Here is a 24,115-nt window from a genome sequence, read left to right on the forward strand (position 1 = left end):
TAGAAAGTTAGTAGAGAGAGAGCAACTGTGTGGTTTGGTGAGATACCAAGCTAAATGATGCTGCCTAAGTACAGCGCAACAATAATGAACCACAGTTCAGATAAGTGTCCACAAATAAATTTCCATAGACCAGCAAGAGTTCTAAATATATCTCCATGTGTCTGAATAACTCAGTAGCACTGTGGAATAATCATGGTTAATTAGCAGAGCATTCCCCTGTGGAGGCTAGAATCCTTATTGTCTCTGAAGAGCTTCTCTGTGTGCTATTTGCTTGATTTTGCTGCCCAGCTTGTTTTTATCTGCATAATTAGCTAGTTCATTTTTTACATGTGACTCTCTCTCTCTCTCTCTCTCTCTCTCTCTCTCTGTCTGTCTCTCCCTCTCTCTCTCTCTGTCTCTCCCTCTCTCTCTCTCTCTCTCTCTCTCTCCCTCTCTCTCTCTCTCTCTCTCTCTCTCTCTGTGTGTTCTGTTCTGTTTTCTGTTCTGTTTATGTCATATTATAATTACGTGGCCAGTTAGTTTGGTTCCCGTAATTCTCCACTTCATTATAAATTATGTCTGGCCACTCATCATATGATTCATCTAATCATGGGAACAAAAGCTAGGAGATACTCAGAGGGGTCAACAATACCAGGGCCAGGGGTGACACACTGAAGGGCCAGGTGTGACACACTGAAGGGCCAGGGGTGACACACTGAAGGGCCAGGGATGACACACTGAAGGGCCAGGGATGACACACTGAAGGGCCAGGGATGACACACTGAAGGGCCAGGTGTGACACACTGAAGGGCCAGGGGTGACACACTGAAGGGCCAGGGATGACACACTGAAGGGCCAGGGATGACACACTGAAGGGCCAGGGATGACACACTGAAGGGCCAGGGGTGACACACTGAAGGGCCAGGGGTGACACACTGAAGGGCCAGGGGTGACACACTGAAGGGCCAGGGATGACACACTGAAGGGCCAGGGATGACACACTGAAGGGCCAGGGATGACACACTGAAGGGCCAGGGATGACACACTGAAGGGCCAGGGATGACACACTGAAGGGCCAGGGATGACACACTGAAGGGCCAGGGAAAACACACTGAAGGGCCAGGGATGACACACTGAAGGGCCAGGGATGACACACTGAAGGGCCAGGGATGACACACTGAAGGGCCAGGGGTGACACACTGAAGGGCCAGGGGTGACACACTGAAGGGCCAGGGGTGACACACTGAAGGGCCAGGGGTGACACACTGAAGGGCCAGGGGTGACACACTGAAGGGCCAGGGATGACACACTGAAGGGCCAGGGGTGACACACTGAAGGGCCAGGGGTGACACACTGAAGGGCCAGGGGTGACACACTGAAGGGCCAGGGGTGACACACTGAAGGGCCAGGGGTGACACATTGAAGGGCCAGGGATGACACACTGAAGGGCCAGGGGTGACACACTGAAGGGCCAGGGGTGACACACTGAAGGGCCAGGGGTGACACACTGAAGGGCCAGGGGTGACACACTGAAGGGCCAGGGGTGACACACTGAAGGGCCAGGGATGACACATTGAAGGGCCAGGGGTGACATATTGAAGGGCCAGGGGTGACACATTGAATGACCAGCATGATTCATTTTCTCTGTGTTTATCAGCTCAATCTGATTTCAGTCATAATTATTATTAGCATTATATTCAATCTTTTGATCATATTAATTAATTATATTTATATGTACTCACATGATCTGTGTTGGATTTATGTTAATTTGCTTGAATTCCCATTAACAAAATATCTTTACTGATTCAATGTTAATTTGTTTAAATTCACATTAACAATCCATCTGTATTGATCCAATGTTAATTTGTTTGAATTCTCATTAACAATTTAATCTGTATTGATGCGATGTTAATTTGTTTGAATTTCCATTAGCAATCCATCTGTATTGATGCAATGTTCATTTGTTTGAATTTACATGAACAATCCATCTGTATTGATGCAATGTTAATTTGTTTGAATTTACATTAACAATCTATCTGTAATGAGGCGACGTTGTTCACACATGTTCCTGTTTTAACCAGCTGTCAGCTGTCTTCTGTGTGTGTGTGCCTGTGGTGTGTGCGTGTCTCTGTGTGTTTGTGCGTGTGTGTGTGTGTGTGGGGGTGGTGTGTGTGTGTGTGTGTGTGTGTGTGTGTGTGTGTGTGGGTGGTGTGTGCTGTGCTGTGCTGCCCTCTTGGCTGTTCCTGATCACTGAATGAGTTGTGTTCATCGCAGCTGTTGCTTTTCCATCTCAGTGTGGCTGTGATGAGCCCTATGTTTTACATCTTCAATTAGCACATCATCAGTTCTAGGATGAACATGGCACCACTATTCTCTTGGTTATGCTACTAAAGACAAACAGACCAGACATGATGGCTTTTATCTGTGTTGTTGTCTACACAATGAGAAGATGATAGTCCTTCACCTCGTGACAGACAGACAGACGCACGGACGGACGGACGGAGGGAGGGATGATAGAGAGAGTGGGAGAAAGAGAGGGAGAGAGAGGTGGTAGAGTTATATATTGCTTACTCCCACACCTTTGCTGTTGCTGTATTGGTATCTCATGCTGCAGCAGTGAGAATCCACACTGTAGCAAATGACGCCACTGCACAGAGAGCTGCCTCACTGACTGGCTCTATAGAAATCTCTCTCTATCCATCTAATCTCTCCTCCTCTGTATCCATGGACTACAGTGGCTAAATGGGAAGATAAATACTTTTAAGAAGAAGTGTGTTTGTTTAGTTTTTGTCAATCTATGGATTTCTAAGTATATTTTTATGATGAATCTACTTCACCAAGTCAACAGTGATTTGTATTCAGCTGAATGGATTTTCTTCTCCATCCTGGATACCTGATTCTCAGTTCCAGCTCGGACCTTTTCCTCTGAATCTCAGATCAGGGCTTTGGTATGAGTGGTATGGTTTTTGGCACTAGAGTTGATGCAGACTGCTGAGGGTGTTCTCTGAGGTTTCTAGTAACATCTTCTGGTTCCAGGGGATCTCCGTAGATCAACACCATCCTTATTTTTCTCTGATTCCTCTCTTACCTCTTGTTCCGGGCAGAGGTGACACAGACTGTTGAGGGGTGACTGCTAAAGTCTACCTGGTGGTACCCTCCCTTAGATCCAGAGGGACCTCTCCACCCCTCCACCTTTCCCCCTACTTTCCCTTCGTCTCACATGCTGGTCCCTCTCTCACCATGTTCACCAGGATCTTCATCCCCAAGAAGCACCGACAGCGGTTTGACGAGGCTGTGTCCCAGAGCCTGATCCAGAAGATCTGTCGCAGTAAGAGCATTAGCGAGCCGGGCCGGCAGGGCCGTCTGAGACGTAGCCGCAGCGAGGACCACCCTGACCGCCACCATGGCTCCAAACGGGCCAGCTCAGTACCTCGGGATCCTGGGGAGGACGGAGGGGGACAGGAGAGAGGAGAGAGCGGGTACAGGAAGTCCACGTTGGGCAAACCTGGGCATCAATCAGAAGCCAATCAGAGGTTAGTATACTGTATGGCGTAGTTAGCTATGACTCTCACTCAGCTAAAAGAGAGAAGATTTAGGAGATTCTGTTTGTGTGGTTGGAGCTGGAGATAAACGAGATGCATTGGGTTTAAAATACCACTGAATATATATATATAGTTGAAGTCAGAATTCTACTTACACCTTAGCCAAATACATTTAAAATCAGTTTTTCACAATTCCTGACATTTAATCCGAGTAAAAATCCCCTGTCTTGGGTCAGTTAGGATCACCACTTTATTTTCAGAATGTGAAATGTCAGAATAATAGTAGAGAGAGAATGATTTATTTCAGCTTTTTTTTCTTTCATTACATTCCCAGTGGGTCAGAAGTTTACATACACTATATTAGTATTTGGTAGCATTGCCTTTAAATGGTTTAACTTGGGTCAAACGTTTTGGGAAGCCTTCAGGTTTGTAGGCGTCCTTGTTCGCACACGCATTTCCAGTTCTGCCCACACATTTTCTATAGGACTGAGGTCAGAGCTTCGTGATGGCCACTCCAATACCATAACTTTGTTGTCCTTAAGCTGTTTTGCCACAACTGTGGAAGTATGCATGGTGTTATTGTCCATTTGGAAGGCCCATTTGTGACCAGGCTTTAACTTCCTGACTGATGTCTTGAGATGTTGCTTCAATATATCCACATAATTGTCTTTCCTCATGATGCCATCTATTTTGTGAAGTGCACCAGTCCCTCCTGCAGCAAAGCACCCTCACAACATGATGCTGCCACCCCCGTGCTTCACGGTTGGGATGGTGTTCTTCGGCTTGCAAGCTCCCCTCTTTTTCCTCCAAGCATAATGATGGTCATTATGGCCAAACAGTTCTATTTTTGTTTCATCAGACAAGAGGACATTTCCCCAAAAAGTATGATCTCTGTCCCCATGTGCAGTTGCAAACTGTAGTCTGGCTTTTTTAGCAGTGGCTTCGGAGTAGTTTTGGAGTAGTGGCTTCTTCTTTGCTGAGCAGCCTTTCAGGTTATGTCGATATAGGACTCGTTTTACTGTGGATATAGACACTTTTGTACCTGTTTCCTCCAGCATCTTCACAAGGTCCTTTGCTGTTGTTCTGGGATTGATTTGCACTTTTCGCACCAAAGTACGCTCATCTCTAGGAGACAGAACACGTATCCTTCCTGAGCGGTATGACAGCTGTGTGGTCCCATGGTGTTTATACGTGCGTACTATTGTTTGTACAGATGAATGTGGTACCTTCAGGCGTTTGGAAATTGCTACCAAGGATGAACCAGACTTGTGGAGGTCTACAATATTTTTCTGAAGTCTTGGATGATTTCTTATGATTTTCCCATGATGTCAAGCAAAGAGGCACTGAGTTTTAAGGTAGGCCTTGAAATACATCCACATGTACACCTCCAATTGACTCAAATTATGTAAATTGGCCTAAGACATACAGTAGGCTCAGCTCTAAGACATACAGTAGGCTCAGCTCTAAGACATACAGTAGGCTCAGCTCTAAGACATATAGTAGGTCAGCTCTAAGACATACAGTAGGCTCAGCTCTAAGACATACAGTAGGCTCAGCTCTAAGACATATAGTAGGCTCAGCTCTAAGACATACAGTAGGCTCAGCTCTAAGACATGCAGTAGGCTCAGCTCTAAGACATACAGTAGGCTCAGCTCTAAGACATACAGTAGGCTCAGCTCTAAGACATACAGTAGGCTCAGCTCTAAGACATACAGTAGGCCAAGCTCTAAGACTTACAGTAGGCTCAGCTCTAAGACATACAGTAGGCTCAGCTCTAAGACATACAGTAGGCTCAGCTCTAAGACATACAGTAGGCTCAGCTCTAAGACATACAGTAGGCTCAGCTCTAAGACATACAGTAGCCATGCTGGAAACACTCGGTTGGTTATTTTTGTTGAATATAAATACCAATCTTGTTTTTGCATTAATTCCACAACGAGGTTTAACAGCTAGGACCTCTCTTTCTTGCTTGACAGATCTGCTAACCTAGCTAAGCGGCTAGTCATCAAGCTAACAAAGTTAGTCCCAGATGAGTTTTCCAGTGGAGCCCTCTTGTCTGGGGAAGTAAATTAATGGTTCCTGCGCTGTAGGAGCTGTATCTACTACGTTTTGTTTCAGGGCAAACTGGATCACTCAGAGTTCCAATACGGCTATTGTTTGCTTGCCAAGAATTATAGGCTTGAGGTGGCTTCCTTGATCGCGCAAGTCGTGAAATGTTTACCTTTTCTCCGCCAGTGGCTGGACGGCGTTCGCACTTATTGGATGCATGTCCTTCTTGTTGTTTGTTGTTATCTGACTGGCTGGGGTTGTACAGAGTTCTTTGCCAGGGGAGCCATCTCCTACCTCTCCTCCCCCATATGATAGAGGAGTCGAAGGAGCACAGCAAGAGGAGTATGGCAATCAAAGATGGTCGCATGTCACGAGCCGTGAAAGCTAAAGGCAGCAGCCTCCCACAAAGCAGTCTACACTCCCAACGAGAGGCCCGGTGCGGATAAAAACAGCGAATAGTTTCACCATCCTGGAGCCTGATCTTCCTGCACCTTCGTCGCTGGGGGTTCCTGTGTCCTACTCCTACTCCTTCCCCTACGATTTTGAATTCGATGTCGGCAACCTTCCATCTCTGCTCTGGATCTAGTGGGGATTCTCCATCTGTCGTAGGCCTGCGCCGGGAGTTACGTGCTGAAGTTATCCTGCCTCTCGCCTGTCCTCAAAGGGTTCCCCGAATCTTGTGAAGCGAAGGAGGGGGCGGATTTCATTGTCCTTCTCGCCAGCCGTGATTTTAGGCAGCTCCATGGTAAGAAATGTGACTGCTCCTGGTGCAAAAACAATGTCCTTTTCCTGAGATTGAGTAAATTACATTACTAAGCTGCTCTTGAATGTGCTATATCAGGACATGGAAATCAATTCTATCGTAGTCCATGTGGCTTTTAATGACATTATGAAGGACAGCTCTGAACAGTTGAAACTGGATTTTAAAGAGCTGATTAACTCTTTGCTAGACACTAATTAAAGACACATACAATCTGGCCCTGTGCCCTCTCTGAATCGTGGCAGTGAACGCTTTAGCAGTATTCTTTATCTTCACAACTGGCTACATGATTATTGCAGCTCAATGGGTGTAACTTTTTTTGACAATTTTGATAACTTTTGGAAACAAAACATATTTTATAAGGAGGATGGGATCCACCCAAATCATTTGGGTTCCTGGATCCTCTCACAACATTTTAAGGCTGTGTTGAGACAATGACTTATCAATGACCCAAGCCCAGCTCAGTTAATCACTACCATTGTGTCGCTGAGTTGTCATAAGGCTTTAGCAAATATACATTATACCAGGGGCGTTGGTAGACACAACGTAATGACCTAATTTATGTTCCTGTAACTTCCCTGAATGCCTCTGCTGATCCTGCAGCCACTGTATGCAGCAATCATGTACCTATGAACCAGATTCATGTTGTTATTCCTGAGGCAGTGTGCCCTAGTAGGAAGTCCACTGTGTGCAGCTCACCCTACACTAACATAAATAACATGAGACTATCTACTTTGGCTAAGCTTCCCAGTAAAGCAATGAAAACAAGCAAGCATCCCAGAAAAGTGTTCAACATAGCCCACGTTAACACATGTTGTTTAAGAAACAAGGTTCATGACATTAATAACTTGCTAGTAACAGATGACATTCATATTCTGACTATCTCTGAAACTCACTTAGATAATACCTTTGATGATACAGCGATAGCAATACATGGTTATAACATTTACCGAAAAGACAAAAATGTCAATGGGGGCGGTGTTGCGGTCTATATTCAGAACCACATTCCTGTAAAGCTTCTCATGTTAAATACTGTTGAAGTAATATGGCTACAGGTTCATATGCCTAACCTTAAATTACATTTTGGGAAAATAGGCAAACTCAGCTTAATCATTCATTGAATCAGATGGCTCATTCATCACAAAACCGACTGATATTGCCAACTATTATTTTTTCATTGGCAAGATTAGCAAACTTAGGCATAACATGCCGGTAATTCAGAGTTCTGTAAAGTGGGTGTGGAAGAGGTGAAAGAATTGTTGTTGTCTGTCAAAAATGTCAAGCCACTGGGGTCTGACAACTTGAATGGAAAATTACTGAGGATAATAGTGGAAGATATTGCCACTCCTATTTGCCATATCTTCGATTTAAGCCTACTAGAAAGTGTGTGCCCTCAGGCCTGGGGGTGGGCAAAAGTCATTCTGCTACCTAAGAATAGTAAAGCCCCCTTTACTGGCTCAAATAGCCAACCAATCAGCATGTTAACAACCCCTAGAAAGGTATTGGAAAAATGGTGTTTGACCAGATACAATGCTATTTTACAGTAACAAAATGTACAACAAACTTTAAGCATGCTTATAGGGAAGGACATTCAACAAGCACAGCACATACACAAATGACTGATTATTGGCTGAGAGAAATTGATAATAAAAAGATAGTGGGGGCTGTGTTGTTAGACTTCAGTCCAGCTTTTGACATTATCGATCATAGTCTGCGGCTGGAAAAACGTACACTACCGGTCAAAAGTTTTAGAACACCTACTCATTCAAGGGTTTTTCTTTATTTTTACTATTTTATACATTGTAGAATAATAGTGAAGACATCACAACTATGAAATAACACGTATGGAATCATGTAGTAACCAAAAAAGTGTTAAACAAATAGAAATATATTTAATATTTGAGATTCTTCAAAGTAGCCACCCTTTGCCTTGATGACAGCTTTGTACACTCTTAGCATTCTCTCAACCAGCTTCATGAGGTAGTCAGCTGAAATGCATTTCAATTAACAGGTCTGCTTTCTTAAAAGTTAATTTGTGGAATTTCTTTCCTTCTTAATGCGTTGAGCCAAACAGTTGTGTTGTGACAAGGTAGGGGGGTATACAGAAGATAGCCCTATTTGGTAAAAGACAAAGTCCATATTATGGCAAGAACAGCTCAAATAAGCAAAGAGAAATGACAGTCCATCATTACTTTAAGACATGAAGGTCAGTCAATATGGAACATTTCAAGAACTTTGAAAGTTTCTTCAAGTGCAGTCACAAAAACCATCAAGCGCTATGATGAAACTGGCTCTCATGAGGACCGCCACAGGAAAGGGAGACGCAGAGTTACCTCTGCTGCAGAGGATAAGTTCATTGTAGTCACCAGCCTCAGAAATGTATGCGCAAATAAATGCTTCACAGAGTTCAAGTAACAGACACATCTCTACATCAACTGTTCAGAGGAGACTTTATGAATCAAGCCTTCATGGTCGAATTGTTGCAAAGAAACCACTACTAAAGGACACCAATAACAAGAAGAGACTTGCTTAGGCCAAGAAAAATTAGCAATGGACATTAAACCGGTGGAAATGTGTCCTTTTGTCACGTGTTCTCCCTCTCTGGCTTCTAGGTCACCAGGCTGCTCATTATGGCGCACACCTGTCCCCATTGTTACGTGCACCTGCGCATCATCAGACTCACCTGGACTCCATCACTTCCCTGAATGTCACTGCCTTTGTTTCCTTCCCCAGGCGTTATTGTTTCTGTTTCAGTTTCATGCCTGTGCGTTGTTCGTGTCTCTTTGTATTATGTTGCGTTTATTTATTAAAACACTCACTCCCTGAACTTGCTTCCCGACTCTCAGCGCACATCGTTACACCTTTGGTCTGGAGTCCAAATTGGAGATTTTTTGTTTCATCGCTGTGTCTTTGTGAGACGTGGTGTGGTTGAACGGAGGACCTCTGCATGTGTATTTCCCACCGTAAAGCATGGAGGTGGAGGTGTTATGGTGTGGGGGTGCTTTGCTGGTGACACTGTCAGTGATTTATTTAGAATTCAAGGCACACTTACCTAGCATGGCTACCACAGCATTCTGCAGCAATACGCCATTCCATCTGGTTTGGGCTTAGTGGGACTATCATTTGTTTTTCAACAGGACAATGACCCAACACACCTCCAGGCTGTGTAAGGGCTATTTTACCAATAAGCAAAGTGATGGAGTGCTGCATCAGATGACCTGGCCTCCACAATCACCCGACCTCAACCAAATTGAGATGGTTTGGGATGAGTCAGACCGCAGAGTGAAGGAAAAGCAGCCAACAAGTGCTCAGCATATGTGGGAACTCCTTCAAGACTGTTGGAAAAGCATTCCAGATGAAGCTGGTTGAGAGAATGCCAAGAGTGTGCATCAAGGCAAAGGGTGGCTATTTGAAGAATCTCAAATATAAAATAAATGGTTACAACATGATTTTTGGTTACAACATGATTCCATATGTTATTTCATAGTTTTGACGTCTTCACTATTATTCTACAATGTAGAAAATAGTAAAAATAAACAAAAACCCTTGAATGGGGCTCCCGAGTGGCACAGCAGTCTAAAGCACTGCATTTCAGTGCAAGAGGCGTCACTACAGTAACCTGGTTCAAATCCAGGCTGTATCACATCTGGCCATGATTGGATCACATTTGGCCATGATCGCACAACTGGCTCAGTGTCGTCCGGGTTTGGCAGGGGTAGGCCGTCATTGTAAATAAGAATTTGTTCTTAACTGACTTGCCTAGTTAAATAAAGTTTTTTTTAAATTGTAGGTGTTCTAAAACTTTTGACCGGTAGTGTGTGTGTTATTGCTTTACATTCCCTGCTATATTGTGGATAAAGAGTTACCTGTCTAACAGAACACAGAGGGTGTTCTTTAATAGAAGCCTCTCCAACATAATCGAGGTAGAATCAGGAATTTCCCAGGGCAGCTGTCTAGGCCCCATACTTTTTTCTATCTTTACTAACGACATGCCACTGGCTTTGAGTGAAGCCAGTGTGTCAATGAATGTGGATGACTCAACACTATACACGTCAGCTACTACAGACTGAAATGACTGAAACACTTAACAAAGAGCTGCAGTTCGTTTCAGAATGGGTGGCAAGGTATTAGTTAGTCCTAAATATTTCTAAAACTACAAGTATTGTATTTGGGACAAATCATTCACTAAACCCTAAACCCCAACTTAATCTTGTAATAAATAATGTGGAAATTGAGCAAGTTGAGGTGATTAAACTGCTTGGAGTAACCCTGGATGGTAAACTGTCATAGTCAAAACATATTGCTACAACAGTAGCTAAGATAGGGAGCAGTCTGTCCATGATAAAACACTACTCTACCTTCTTAACAGTACTATCAACAAGGCAGGTCCTACAGGCTCTTGTTTTTTTGCACCTGGACTACTGTTCAGTTTTGTGGTCAGGTCCCACAAAGAGGGATTTAGGAAAATTCCAATTGGCTCAGAACAGGGCACCACGGCTGACTCTTGGATGTACAAAGAGAGATAACATTAATAATATGCATGTCAATCTCTCCTGGTTCAAAGTGGAGAAGGGATTGACTTCATCACTACTCTCACTGCATTTGTGAGAGGTATTTATATGTTGAAAGCACGAGCTGTCTGTTTAAACGACTAGCACACACCTCAGACACCCATGCATACTCCACAAGACATGCCACCAGAGGTCTCTTCACAGTACAACATAGAGCAATGACTATATGTAACTCAATTCCACATCAGGTGATGCAAGCAGTAAAATTTGATTTAAGAAACAGATAGAAATACACCCTATGGAACAGCGTGGACTGTGAAGCAACACACACATAGGCACAGACACATGCATACACACACATGATAACATACACACTATACACACACGTACACATAGATTTTGTGTTGTAGATATGTGGTAGTGGAGTAGGGACCTGAGGGCACACACTTACTGTGTTGTGAAATCTGTTATGCATGTCTTGTAATGTTTAAAAAATTGTATAACTGCCTTAATTTTGCCGGACCCCAGGAAGAATTGCTAATGGTGATCCATAATAAATACAAATACAAGTACATACAGTATGCTCAGCTCTAAGCCATACAGTAGCTCAGTTTATCTGCTGTAGCAGCCTGGTCTCATTGACTAGACGTAACATAGTAAATGTAAATCTTTGACACTCAAATTAGTATGATATGTTACGTTTGGTATTGTTACATAAGACAAGCAAAAAACAAAAGTACGGTGGTTGGTCAGGGTGGATGAGTTGATGTATAACACAAACGTCTAGCGCGAGTTCAAATCTCATCACAGACAACTTTAGCATTTGATCTAATTAGCAATTTTTCAACTTCTTACTACTTTTTTGGATACTTTGCAACTACTTAGCATGTTAGCTAACCCTTCTCCTATTGCTAACCCTTTTAGCTAACACTTCCCCTAACTCTAACCCTAACCTTTTAGCTAACCCTTCCCCTAACCTTAACCCTTTAACCTAACTCCTAAACTTAACACTAACCTTAACCCTAACCCCTTAACCCTAACCTCTAGCCTAGCTAACGTTAGCCAGCTAGCTAATGTTTTGTTACGTTTTGCAAGTTTGTGACATATACTATGTTTTGCAAATTCGTAACATATAATATGAATTGTAATTCATAGCATGTCATATGAAATGGATGATTAAATTAATACATACCATACGAAACGTAACATATCATACTAAATTGAGTGTCTTGGATTTACATACAGAATAATACAAAATGCTATGACAAGGTAAAAATCTGTTGATCTGCCCCTGAACAAGCCAGTTAATCCACTGTTCCTAGGCCGTCATTGTAAATAAGAATTTGTTCTTAACTGAATTGCATAGTTAAATAAAGGTTCAATTACATTTATTTTTATATTTTTTTAATAAGACCAGGTTGGAAGTAGGGTTAACGTTGTCACACCACTCCATGCCAGTTTTACAGATAGACTTTATCGTAGACTCCACCCCATGTTTTACCAACAGCCCTCCCTACTCCTTCTCGCTGCCCATGGCCAGTGTTATTCCAAAATGCTGCTCATTAGGATATGTCCTGTGTAATCACCTTGACAGCTCATATACAGTAACAGTAAGAGACAGCCCATGGTATTAGATAGGAGATTAGCTGTGCCTCTGATTAGCATAGCCTCCATCACATGTAGGACAGACAGGAACCTACTTGTACAGTCGAGATCTCTCACTGACCTGCTGCCAGGCTCTATCAAGTGGAACTAATTGATACACTATTGTTTATGGTAAACTGCCTTTCGAGGTATAAGGTTTCAAGTCAGTATGGAAAAGTAATATTCAATATTGAATTGTCAAGTGATGATAGGTTATTTGATTGATTGTTCATTGGATCATCCACATCACGTTTTCAGTATTCAGCTCCTCTTCTGTGCTGTTTCTTGGGTTATGGTATTGATAGAAAGTACTAATGCTAGATGGGGAGAGAGGTTAAAGATCTGTTTTCTTCACCTTTTCTAACTCTCCAGTCTCTTATATCCAGTGCATTGCAGTGCTGAGCCTACCCTCTTACTCTGTGCCTCTTATTACCATTATTATTATTATTATAACTCTAAAACCCCATTAGAATTTTTCTCATCTGTCCCCATATCACATAACAAGCATAAAGATGATCAAATAATGGATTTTTACCGGTTTTCCGATTTTCTCCTCTCTGCTTCTTGTTCTGCTTTATGGACCTCTGTTTATATCTTACCATGTTGCCTTGAGTAGTTTCCATGGCAACTGCGATATCTCCATCCCAGTCGTTGATGGTTCTTTCTTTTATTGTTTTATATTTGGTTGCATTCACGTTACATAAGACACAGATGATGTGGGCATAATAATATGAATTGATTGCTAGTTACTGTTGAGAACGCTATTCAAAATGTCCAGTGGTACTTCATAAATACAGTTGAAATCTGTTGACAGCTCATTGATTAAACATTAAACATCATTACACAACAGTGGTAGTAATGTAGTTCCTGAATATTACAACTACATTGTTACAACCATATCTTCTACTACTACAACAATTTATACAAATATCTGTCAGAAACTAATAAAGACTTTGTAATGTTTCCTCAGTCTCCGTGCTCCCCCCAGGACATTGAGGGTTTACAGAGGGAAGAAGAGTTTTGGGTTCACCCTGAGAGGCCATGCTCCTGTCTGCATCGACTCTGTCATCCCAGGTAAGTGATGACGCATTGCGTTACACTTCTCTATGTACTGTGTTGTATAGCACTGTATTGTCCTGGAGGAAATGGGAAGAGAGCCTGTGACACGACTTCTTCTTTTGGACGTTAACAAGGCGACACTCCATCTTAACTCCACCTCCACATTTACTGGATTGGTTGAACAGTGCAGAAGAGACCCTCTCAAAGCTTTTTTTCTTCTTGTCAAGACCAGTATGTAGGGAATCTAATTTCAGACCAGTATGTAGGGGATCTAGTTTCAGACCAGTATGTAGGGGATCTAGTTTCACACCAGTATGTAGGGGATCTAGTTTCAGACCAGTATGTAGGGGATCTAGTTTCAGACCAGTATGTAGGGGATCTAGTTTCAGACCAGTATGTAGGGAATCTAATTTCAGACCAGTATTTAGGGGATCTAGTTTCAGACCAGTATGTAGGGGGATCTAGTTTTAGACCAGTATGTAGGGGATCTAGTTTCAGACCAGTATGTAGGGGATCTAGTTTCAGACCAGTATATAGGGGGATCTAGTTTCAGACCAGTATGTAGGGGATCTAGTTTCAGACCAGTACGTAGGGGATCTAGTTTCAGACCAGTATGTAGGGGATCTAGTTTCAGACCAGTATGTAGGGGGATCTAGTTTCATGCCAGTATGTAGGAGATCTAGTTTCAGACCAGTATGTAGGGGATCTAGTTTCAGAGCAGTATGTAGGGGATCTAATTTCAGACCAGTATGTAGGGGATCTAGTTTTAGACCAGTACGTAGGGGATCTAGTTTCAGACCAGTACGTAGGGGATCTAGTTTCAGACCAGTACGTAGGGGATCTAGTTTCAGACCAGTATGTAGGGGGATCTAGTTTCATGCCAGTATGTAGGAGATCTAGTTTCAGACCAGTATGTAGGGGATCTAGTTTCAGACCAGTATGTAGGGGATCTAGTTTCAGACCAGTATGTAGGGGATCTAGTTTCAGACCAGTACGTAGGGGATCTAGTTTCAGGCATTTATTTTAAGCCTGCTATGTTAGGTTAGTCTTTTGTGATTTTTTTTTTTTTTAAGGGGCCGTCTGAGGTCGATAAGGGGAGTTTCAGGAATTCTAAAAGAGATTGAGATTAGGATGAATACATGGATTGATGTGGATGTTGCTGTGATGAAGAGATGTTCTGTTGTAATTTTACATGCAGAGGTCAGGTTGTACCAGAGTGTTATAATAGGGGGTTTACTGGATGCTTCTCTTTGTCGGAATGAAGAGGGGGAGGAGTGTGTGTGTGTGTGTGTGTGTGTGTGTGTGTGTGTGTGTGTGTGTGTGTGTGTGTGTGTGTGTGTGTGTGTGTGTGTGTGTGTGTGTGTGTGGGGATGACGCCGTTCACCCACTCCAGATCTGAGCAGAGGCCAGAAGTAAGTTACTCACTGACTCAGTGGGCTAGGCCTTATGAGGACTGCTGCTGTGGGTGGATGAGATGAGATCGGGATGTACAGGCAGGCGTCCACACAGGCATCCATAAGAACCCACTGTCTCATGTCAGAGAGCCTGCGTGGCCCTGTGGTACAGTACACCTACCAAACACGGATAATATTATGCTTCATTGGTTCCCAAAGGGCTACCAGCATAACCCAATACATCAGACAAAACATGGTACATAAAAACAACAGCAGTCAAATACCACATACTGATTTGATTAATGGTGCTAATATAAATGTTATGTTTTGCATATCATATGGGTTATGTGTCTTCTCTCTGATTCTCATCCCCCTGTCTCTCTTACTCTCATTCCCCTGTCTCTCTGACTCTCATTCCCCTATCTCTCTGACTCTCATTCCCCTATCTCTCTGACTCTCATTCCCTGTCTCTCTGACTCTCATTCCCCTGTCTCTCTGACTCTCATTCCCCTGTCTCTCTGACTCTCATTCCCCTATCTCTCTGATTCTCATCCCCCTGTCTCTCTTACTCTCATTCCCCTGTCTCTCTGACTCTCATTCCCCTATCTCTCTGACTCTCATTCCCCTGTCTCTCTGACTCTCATCCCCCTGTCTCTCTGACTCTCATCCCCTGTCTCTCTGACTATCATTCCCCTGTCTCTCTGACTCTCATTCCCCTATCTCTCTGACTCTCATTCCCCTGTCTCTCTGACTCTCATCCCCCTGTCTCTCTGACTCTCATCCCCCTGTCTCTCTGACTCTCATCCCCTGTCTCTTTGACTCTCATTCCCCTGTCTCTCTGACTCTCATCCCCCTGTCTCTCTGACTCTCATCCCCCTGTCTCTCTGACTCTCATCCCCTGTCTCTCTGACTCTCATTCCCCTGTCTCTCTGACTCTCATTCCCCTGTCTCTCTGATTCATCCCCCTGTCTCTCTGATTCATCCCCCTGTCTCTCTGACTCTCATCCCCCTGTCTCTCTGACTCTCATCCCCCTGTCTCTCTGACTCTCATCCCCCTGTCTCTCTGGCTCTCATCCCCCTGTCTCTCTGGCTCTCATCCCCCTGTCTCTCTGGCTCTCATCCCCTGTCTCTCTGGCTCTCATCCCCTGTCTATCTGACTCTCATTCCCCTCTGTCTCTTCAGACAGCCCCGCTGAAGACTGCGGTCTCAAACCGGGCGACCGCATCCTTTTCCTCAATGGGCTGGACATGAGGTACATAAACCTGTTATAACTTTCTCTTAAGATGCACACAGGACAGTGAGTCAACATGATGAGTTTCAGGTTTTAATGTCACATGCACAAGTACCATGAAATGCCTTCCTTGCATTAACCCCAACAATGCAGTTATCAATAACAATGTAATACTAAAAATAACAAAGTAGAACAAAAATAAACAATATATGAAAAAGAAGAAATAAGAAGAACACTATAAAGTAAGTAAGTATACTATATACAGGGTCAGTTCCAGTAGCATATTTACAATGTGCAGGGATACTGCAGTGATAGAGGTAGATATGTATAGGGGTAAGGTGACTAGGAATCAGGATATATGGTAAGTGGACTGGTGTGTGTCTGTGCTCACACAGATGCATGGATGTGTGTGTAGAATGGAATTTGAGAAAATGACTGTAGGAAGTCCTTTCACAAGTAAAGTCCTTTTTACTTATTATTCCATTTTATTCTGAACATGAAGTGTAGGAGTGAACACAGCCTGGGTGGTATCATCGCCCATAGCACAATATCACCCACAGTATAAACCCGCAAATACTTCATTATACCACCCTAGTAACCATGTAATACTAGGATTTACATGGTGAGTAGTAGAGCGCACTACTGAATTCTGTAGTTAGTAACTCTCTATACTTTCTGTAGGAGCTGGTCCTATGACAACATCATTGCCGATTGTAGTAGTGAAAGTGACTGTGTGTGTCTTCAGAAACTGTTCCCATGAGAAGGTGGTGTCCATGCTGCAGGGCAGTGGGGCCATGCCCACCCTGGTGGTGGAAGACGGACCCTCTGGTTACTCCCACTCTGACCAGAGTGAACAGGAAGACTCTCCCACAGGCCTTGCCCCTGCCGTGGCCCCCAGGTCCCGCTCCCGCTCCCCGGTCCCCCTCTGCTCCCTGCAGTGGGTGGCTGAGATCCTACCCCCCAGCATCAGGGTCCATGGTCGCACCTTTAGCCAGCAGCTGGATCATCTCCTGACGGTGCAGGAGAGATACACCATCTGCAAGTCCCTGGAGACCTTCTTCCAACAGAGGTGTGTGTGTGGGGGGGTCTGTTTTGGAGGATGGAAAAGGATTGAGAGGGAGAGAGAAAGAGGGAGATAGAGATAGAGGCCTTTTATCTTTCCAAATGACAGGAAGGATGATATATTTGTTTGAAATGCGTCAAACATCAAGGGTAAATATGACATTGATTTGATGTTTACCTACCCTAGAGGCGATTTACAGAAACGTCTTTACATAATCTGACATGTCCCTAACAAATAACACACCTACCCTTCAATAATATGCTTTAATCCTAATATGGTTCATTACATCTCATTACACTACATGTAAATGATATAATTATACACATTATATAATGGTAAACTTGTCTAATCTAAAGCAATACATGTTCTTTTACAGAGAACAGAATCAGAGTCACCAATACAAATTCCCTATCAACATTACTGAATAGCAATAAACCTTTTCGAAAGTAGGATTTTCTTTTGATACTTTTATTTTAGCATGTTTGAGAAAGTCAACTCGCACACCTGAATGTGCTTGTCACGATCGTCGTAAGGAGCGGACCAAAATGCAGCGTGGTATATGTTCATGATGATTTTTTAATTAAAAAATAAAAAAATCGCCCACCCAGACCCTCCCCTATTGTTCAAGGTTTTGCGGCCGGAGTCCGCACCTTTGGGGGGGTACTGTCACGTTCTGACCTTTATTTCCTTTGTTTTGTCATTATTTAGTATGGTCAGGGCGTGAGTTGGGGTGGCCAGTCTATGTTTGTTTTTCTATGATTTTGGGATTTCTATGTTTCGGCCTAGTATGGTTCTCAATCAGAGGCAGGTGTCATTAGTTGTCTCTGATTGAGAATCATACTTAGGTAGCCTGGTTTTCACTGTTTGTTGGGTGATTGTCTATGTTAGTTGATTGTGTCAGCACAGTTCTCATTATAGCTTCACGGTCGTTATTTGTTTATTGTTTTTATACAGTTTACTTCGTTTTTTTGTCATCTATTAAATGATGCATTCACACCATGCTGCGCATTGGTCCGCTTCTTACGACGATCGTGACAGTGCTACCAGGTGCATGGAGAAAACAAGTTTTCTTAATAAGAAAAACAACTCCAGCATACTGGTAGGAGTTGAGTTGTACCTCATAGAATGACTTGTACCTCCCTGTGAAATACCCTTATGAATCGTTCCATTCAGTTCTTGGAAGCATCAAGATTACCAGTGTGCTTCAGTTTTTCTTCTTGTCATTTTAGCATGTTTTAAAATACTTTTATTTTAGCAACAAAACTGACAGATTTTGAGATGTTCAGAAGTGTCTAAAATGGCAGCTCTGCCCTTGTATATACAGTGGGGCAAAAAAGTATTTAGTCAGCCACCAATTGTGCAAGTTCTCCCACTTAAAAAGATGAGAGAGGCCTGTAATTTTCATCATAGGTACACTTCAACTATCACAGACAAAATGAGAGAAAGAAAATCCAGAAAATCACATTGTAGGATTTTTTATGAATTTATTTGCAAATTATGGTGGAAAATAAGTATTTGGTCACCTACAAACAAGCAAGATTTCTGGCTCTCACAGACCTTCTTTAAGAGGCTCCTCTGTCCTCCACTCGTTACCTGTATTAATGGCACCTGTTTGAACTTGTTATCAGTATAAAAGACACCTGTCCACAACCTCAAACAGTCACACTCCAAACTCCACTATGGCCAAGACCAAAGAGCTGTCAAAGGACACCAGAAACAAAATTGTAGACCTGCACCAGGCTGGGAAGACTGAATCTTCAATAGGTAAGCAGCTTGGTTTGAAGAAATCAACTGTGGGGAGCAATTATTAGGAAATGGAAGACATACAAGAACACTGATAATCTCCCTCGATCTGGGGCTCCACGCAAGATCTCACCCCGTGGGGTCAAAATGATCACAAGAACGGTGAGCAAAAATCCCAGAACCACACGGGGGGACCTAGTGAATGACCTACAGAGAGCTGGGACCAAAGTAACAAAGCCTATCATCAGTAACACACTACGCCGCCAGGGACTCAAATCCTGCAGTGCCAGACGTGTCCCCCTGCTTAGGCCAGTACATGTCCAGGTCCGTCTGAAGTTTGCTAGAGAGCATTTGGGTGATCCAGAAGAAGATTGGGAGAATGTCATATGGTCAGATGAAACCAAAATATAACTTTTTGGTAAAAACTCAACTCGTCGTGTTTGGAGGACAAAGAATGCTGAGTTGCATCCAAAGAACACCATACCTACTGTGAAGCATGGGGGTGGAAACATCATGCTTTGGGGCTGTTTTCGGCAAAGGGACCAGGACGACTGATCCGTGTAAAGGAAAGAATGAATGGGGCCATGTATCGTGAGATTTTGAGTGAAAACCTCCTTCCATCAGCAAGGGCATTGAAGATGAAACGTGGCTGGGTCTTTCAGCATTACAATGATCCCAAACACACCGCCCGGGCAACGAAAGAGTGGCTTCGTAAGAAGTATTTCAAGGTCCTGGAGTGGCCTAGCCAGTCTCCAGATCTCAACCCCATAGAAAATCTTTGGAGGGAAACATCACTGCTCTAGAGGAGATCTGCATGGAGGAATCGGCCAAAATACCAGCAACAGTGTGTGAAAACCTTGTGAAGACTTACAGAAAATGTTTGACCTCTGTCATTGCCAACAAAGTGTATATAACAAAGTATTGAGATAAACTTTTGTTATTGACCAAATACTTATTTTCCACCATAATTTGCAAATAAATTCATAAAAAATCTTACAATGTGATTTTCTGGATTTTTGTTTTCTCATTTTGTCTGTCATAGTTGAAGTGTACCTATGATGAAAATTACAGGCCTCTCTCATCTTTTTAAGTGGGAGAACTTGCACAATTGGTGGCTGACTAAATACTTTTTTGCCCCACTGTATATGTTCAGGAACGTGGACACCCTGATTGTTGATGTGTTCCCGGTGTTGGACACTCCAGCCAAGCAGGTGATCTGGCAGTTCATCTACCAGCTGTTGACCTACGAGGAGCAGGAACACTGTCAGAGCAAGATTTCACGCTTCCTTGGTTTTAAGACTGCAGGTGGGTCAGCTAGCCGTTAGCCACATCTCTCTGCCTGCTTGGAATGGGTCTGTTGTGGGTGGGTGAGTGAGTTGAGTTAGAGGTGGGGTCTTGGTCTGGTTATGCTCTCAATGGTTTAGATTTGCATAATCGTTTGTCTTCTCTTCCAAAGTGGGTGATTGCTTTTCATCTTGAGAGACAAAGCTAAGACAGCTAGATATTACCATGACAAGAACTGACGACTAGAGGATATGTTTATTGTTCAGTGGGTGTTTGGGATATTCTGAGATGTTTCCTTTTGTTATTCTAATTCATTCTAATTAGTCTCTCTCTTTCTGTGTGTGTGTGTGTGTGTGTGTGTGTGTGTGTGTGTGTGTGTGTGTGTGTGTGTGTGTGTGTGTGTGTGTGTGTGTGTGTGTGTGTGTATGCAACAGAGCCAGGTGCAGGACAGGAGCACCATAAGAGGAGCAGCTCAGTGCGTGTGTCAGGCACCTCCTACAGAGGCACCGTACGGGAGAGGAGCTCTGATGACTGCATCATCAGAACACACCTGGGAATGGGTACTAAAGTGATCAGCTCAAAAACTATTTGTCCTTATCCTTGATTGGAAGGGTTTCCTCTCAACCATTCACTCCTGGACTGATGGTTCACCTGCTGCTGTTAACAGAGAGCATACACTGAATATACAGAACACTAGGAACACCTGCTTTTTCTATGACATAGACTGGCCAGGTGAATCTAGGTGAAAGCTATGATCCCTTATTGATGTCGCAATCAGTGTAGATGGGGAGGAGACAGGTTAAAGAAGGATTTTTAAGCCTTGAGACAATTGAGACATGGATTGTGTATGTGTGCCCATTCAGAGGCGTATGGGCAATACAAAATATTTAAGTGCCTTTGAATGAGTTATGGTAGTATGTGCCGGGCGCACCGGTTTGTGTCAAGAACGGCAACGCTGCTGGGGTTTTCACGTTCAACAGTTTCCTGTGTGTATCAAGAATGGTCCACCACCCAAAGGACATCCAGTCAACTTGACACGACTGTGGGAAACATAGGAGTCAACATGGGCCAGCATTCCCGTGGAACACTTTCAACATCTTGTAACGTCATACCCAAATGAATTGAGGCTGCTCTGAGGGCAAAGGGGGAGGAAGGTGTCCCTAATGTTTGGTATACCCAGTGTATATCCAAGCCTATTATTGCATTTATCCCATCTATACTCTCATAGGGCCAAATCTTAACTTGAGAAATGTATACAGTGACTTGGAATTTAGCACAAACTACACATTGAGGCAAATGGGAGATTTGTGCAGAAATTCAAGTTACGGGGTGTAGCGTACAGTAGATCTCAAGTTAGGATCCAGACCACAGTTATCAGACTGGACTACAGTCTCTGTTGCTTCTCCATGCTGTTAACTACATTCTGATGCTTCCTGCTGTCTCCTGCTGTCTCCCCTCCTCTCTGGGCCTGAGAGGAGGAGGATGATCATGAATGCTTGTCCCTGTCCTTCATGTGGACGTAGGGATTCATGTGGCTGCACCAGGGAGTGGGAGTGGGACACCCGGAGAGAGACAGTGTGGAGATGGCACCTCCTTCCCAGAATCCCCTGACCTAAATCACGTGGGTATAAAACTGCAACACAATGCTCAGCCATATAGAGCCAGCAGTACTAGTTATGTGTGTACACCAGAGCCGGCTTTTTACAACGATGCTTTTACCAGTGCTTTTGGAAACACTTTATCTGGACGTCTGCTCATGAACCATCTGAAAACATTAGTATATAGTTATGTTAACGTTTAAAGCAAGACAAATAGGAGGCATGTTGTTTAGGATTTTTACTCAAGGTAAATAATGGTTAACAAACTATCTAGTTATGATTCATAAAGTGTTTATAAGCAGACCTTGTGATAAAGAGTTCCCAGTGCTTTGTGCTAATGGCCTGCTCACACCTACGACCCCTAGATGTCAGGAGTGTACACGGAACTGGAGAGTGTGTACACAGGGAAGAGTGCCGTGAAGGCCATGCAACAGAATCACAGTCGCTGCTCTCCACTGACCCAGCCTGACCGAGAGGAGCTGGGACAGACTGACGCCTATGGCCAGTCTCCAGCTCGCTCCTCTCTCAGTCAAGGTAGCACAGGTAACACAGACATACACACACACACACACACACACACACACACACACACACACACACACACACACACACACACACACACACACACACACACACACACACACACACACACACACACACACACTGTCGACACGGCAACCACTTGAAGCCAATGGTCCGTCAATTGTAAAGATAACAACAACATTGTCATAAATGTTGTCATTCATACTGACTTCAAGGATGACAAATAAGATCATTTAAGATGGAACCCATTTTGTTTAAAGAGACTTATTTAGTCACAAAGTTTAAAGAGACTTATTTAGTCACAAAGTCCTCTGTTAGACATCTTTGAAATAATGGAGCGTTTCTTTTCCCCTCCCCAGGGAACCGTAAATCAGGTCTGTCTCTGACATGGAAGGAACCTCTGCCTGACCCTCTGTATGAGTTGTACCAAGGGGGAACCATCCCCTCTCCGGGCAGCGCTGACTCCAACCCCTATGTGAGCCTGGAGAGCCCGCCTCCATCCCCCCAGAACTCTGACGACCCCACCAGCCCCCTGTCCAGACGCAGGAAGCTTTTCACCTTCTCCAGACCCCCCCGGAGCAGGGACACTGACAAGTTCCTGGACGCTCTGAGCGAACAGCTAGGACACCGTGTCACTCTGGTGGAAGACTTCCTCCCTGGAGAGAATGACTATGAGGAGGTGAGAGACGGAGACAGTATATGAAGAGATAGTCACTATGAGGGGGTGAGAGACGGAGACAGTATATGAAGAGATAGTCACTATGAGGGGGTGAGAGACGGAGACAGTATATGAAGAGATGGTCACTATGAGGAGGTGAGAGACGGAGACAGTATATGAAGAGATAGTCACTATGAGGAGACAGTACATGAAGAGATAGTCACTATGAGGAGGGGAGAGAGCCACTGTGGGCCTAAACACACAAAAAAAGCAGAAAAAAATACATATTGGACAGAACACACGTTAGGTTATTGTGACACAGCCAGTTGGGTCATTGATGCTGGGTCATTGAGCCATGACCCACCAGGTCAGATCTGAAGACTAGAGGTGTGGCTTAGTGGGCGAGGCTTTCAAATAGTTATTTTTGGCCACCCATGAGAGTAAATATCATTCCGGTTCATGTTGTGTTGTACAGTATTGTCATCACATGTTAAGGTTGAGCACTGAGACTTTTGTACTCTTACACAAGAGTATGATATGCCTATAAACATATCCCAATGTAGGGAGAGTTACCACGTTATAATATTTAAATAATAATGTTTTTACATTATATTAAAATATCTAATTAGCAAAGTTATTGAAGGAACATTTTAATTTTATCACGATGTTCGTAATAATTATTTGTCATCCTTGAAGTCAGTATGAATGACAACATTTATGACAATGTTGTTGTTATCTTTACAATTGACGGACCATTGGCTTCAAGTGGTTGCCGTGTCGATAGTGTGTGTGTGTGTGTGTATGTCTGTGTTACCTGTGCTACCTTGACTGAGAGAGGAGCGAGCTGGAGACTGGCCATAGGCGTCAGTCTGTCCCAGCTCCTCTCGGTCAGGCTGGGTCAGTGGAGAGCAGCGACTGCCGCGTACGTAGAGTTCCACATACTTTTAAAGAATAAAGTGAAACTTAAGCAATTACAAAACAATAAAGAATAAACGAACCATGACGACAATGCTGTGCTAACAGGCAACTAAACATAAACAATATCCCATAACCCACA

General features: G+C 43.6%; 1 protein-coding gene across 1 annotated transcript in view; it reads left to right on the forward strand.

The window, feature by feature from the left end:
- Positions 1-2,519: 2,519 nt before the first annotated feature.
- The window catches only part of LOC109898937 (delphilin), a 31,060-nt gene continuing 9,464 nt past the window's right edge, over positions 2,520-24,115 (forward strand). The window contains exons 1-9 of the mRNA XM_031835289.1: positions 2,520-3,512; positions 13,456-13,559; positions 16,121-16,190; positions 16,915-17,238; positions 20,129-20,280; positions 20,694-20,819; positions 21,783-21,880; positions 22,223-22,400; positions 22,760-23,079. Of these exons, the coding sequence (XP_031691149.1) occupies positions 3,220-3,512; positions 13,456-13,559; positions 16,121-16,190; positions 16,915-17,238; positions 20,129-20,280; positions 20,694-20,819; positions 21,783-21,880; positions 22,223-22,400; positions 22,760-23,079 (1,665 nt within the window). The 5' untranslated portion in view covers positions 2,520-3,219. The remainder of the gene's footprint in view (positions 3,513-13,455; positions 13,560-16,120; positions 16,191-16,914; positions 17,239-20,128; positions 20,281-20,693; positions 20,820-21,782; positions 21,881-22,222; positions 22,401-22,759; positions 23,080-24,115) is intronic.

Source organism: Oncorhynchus kisutch, linkage group LG11 (genome assembly GCF_002021735.2).
Source record: "Oncorhynchus kisutch isolate 150728-3 linkage group LG11, Okis_V2, whole genome shotgun sequence".
Classification (NCBI taxonomy): Eukaryota; Metazoa; Chordata; class Actinopteri; order Salmoniformes; family Salmonidae; genus Oncorhynchus; species Oncorhynchus kisutch.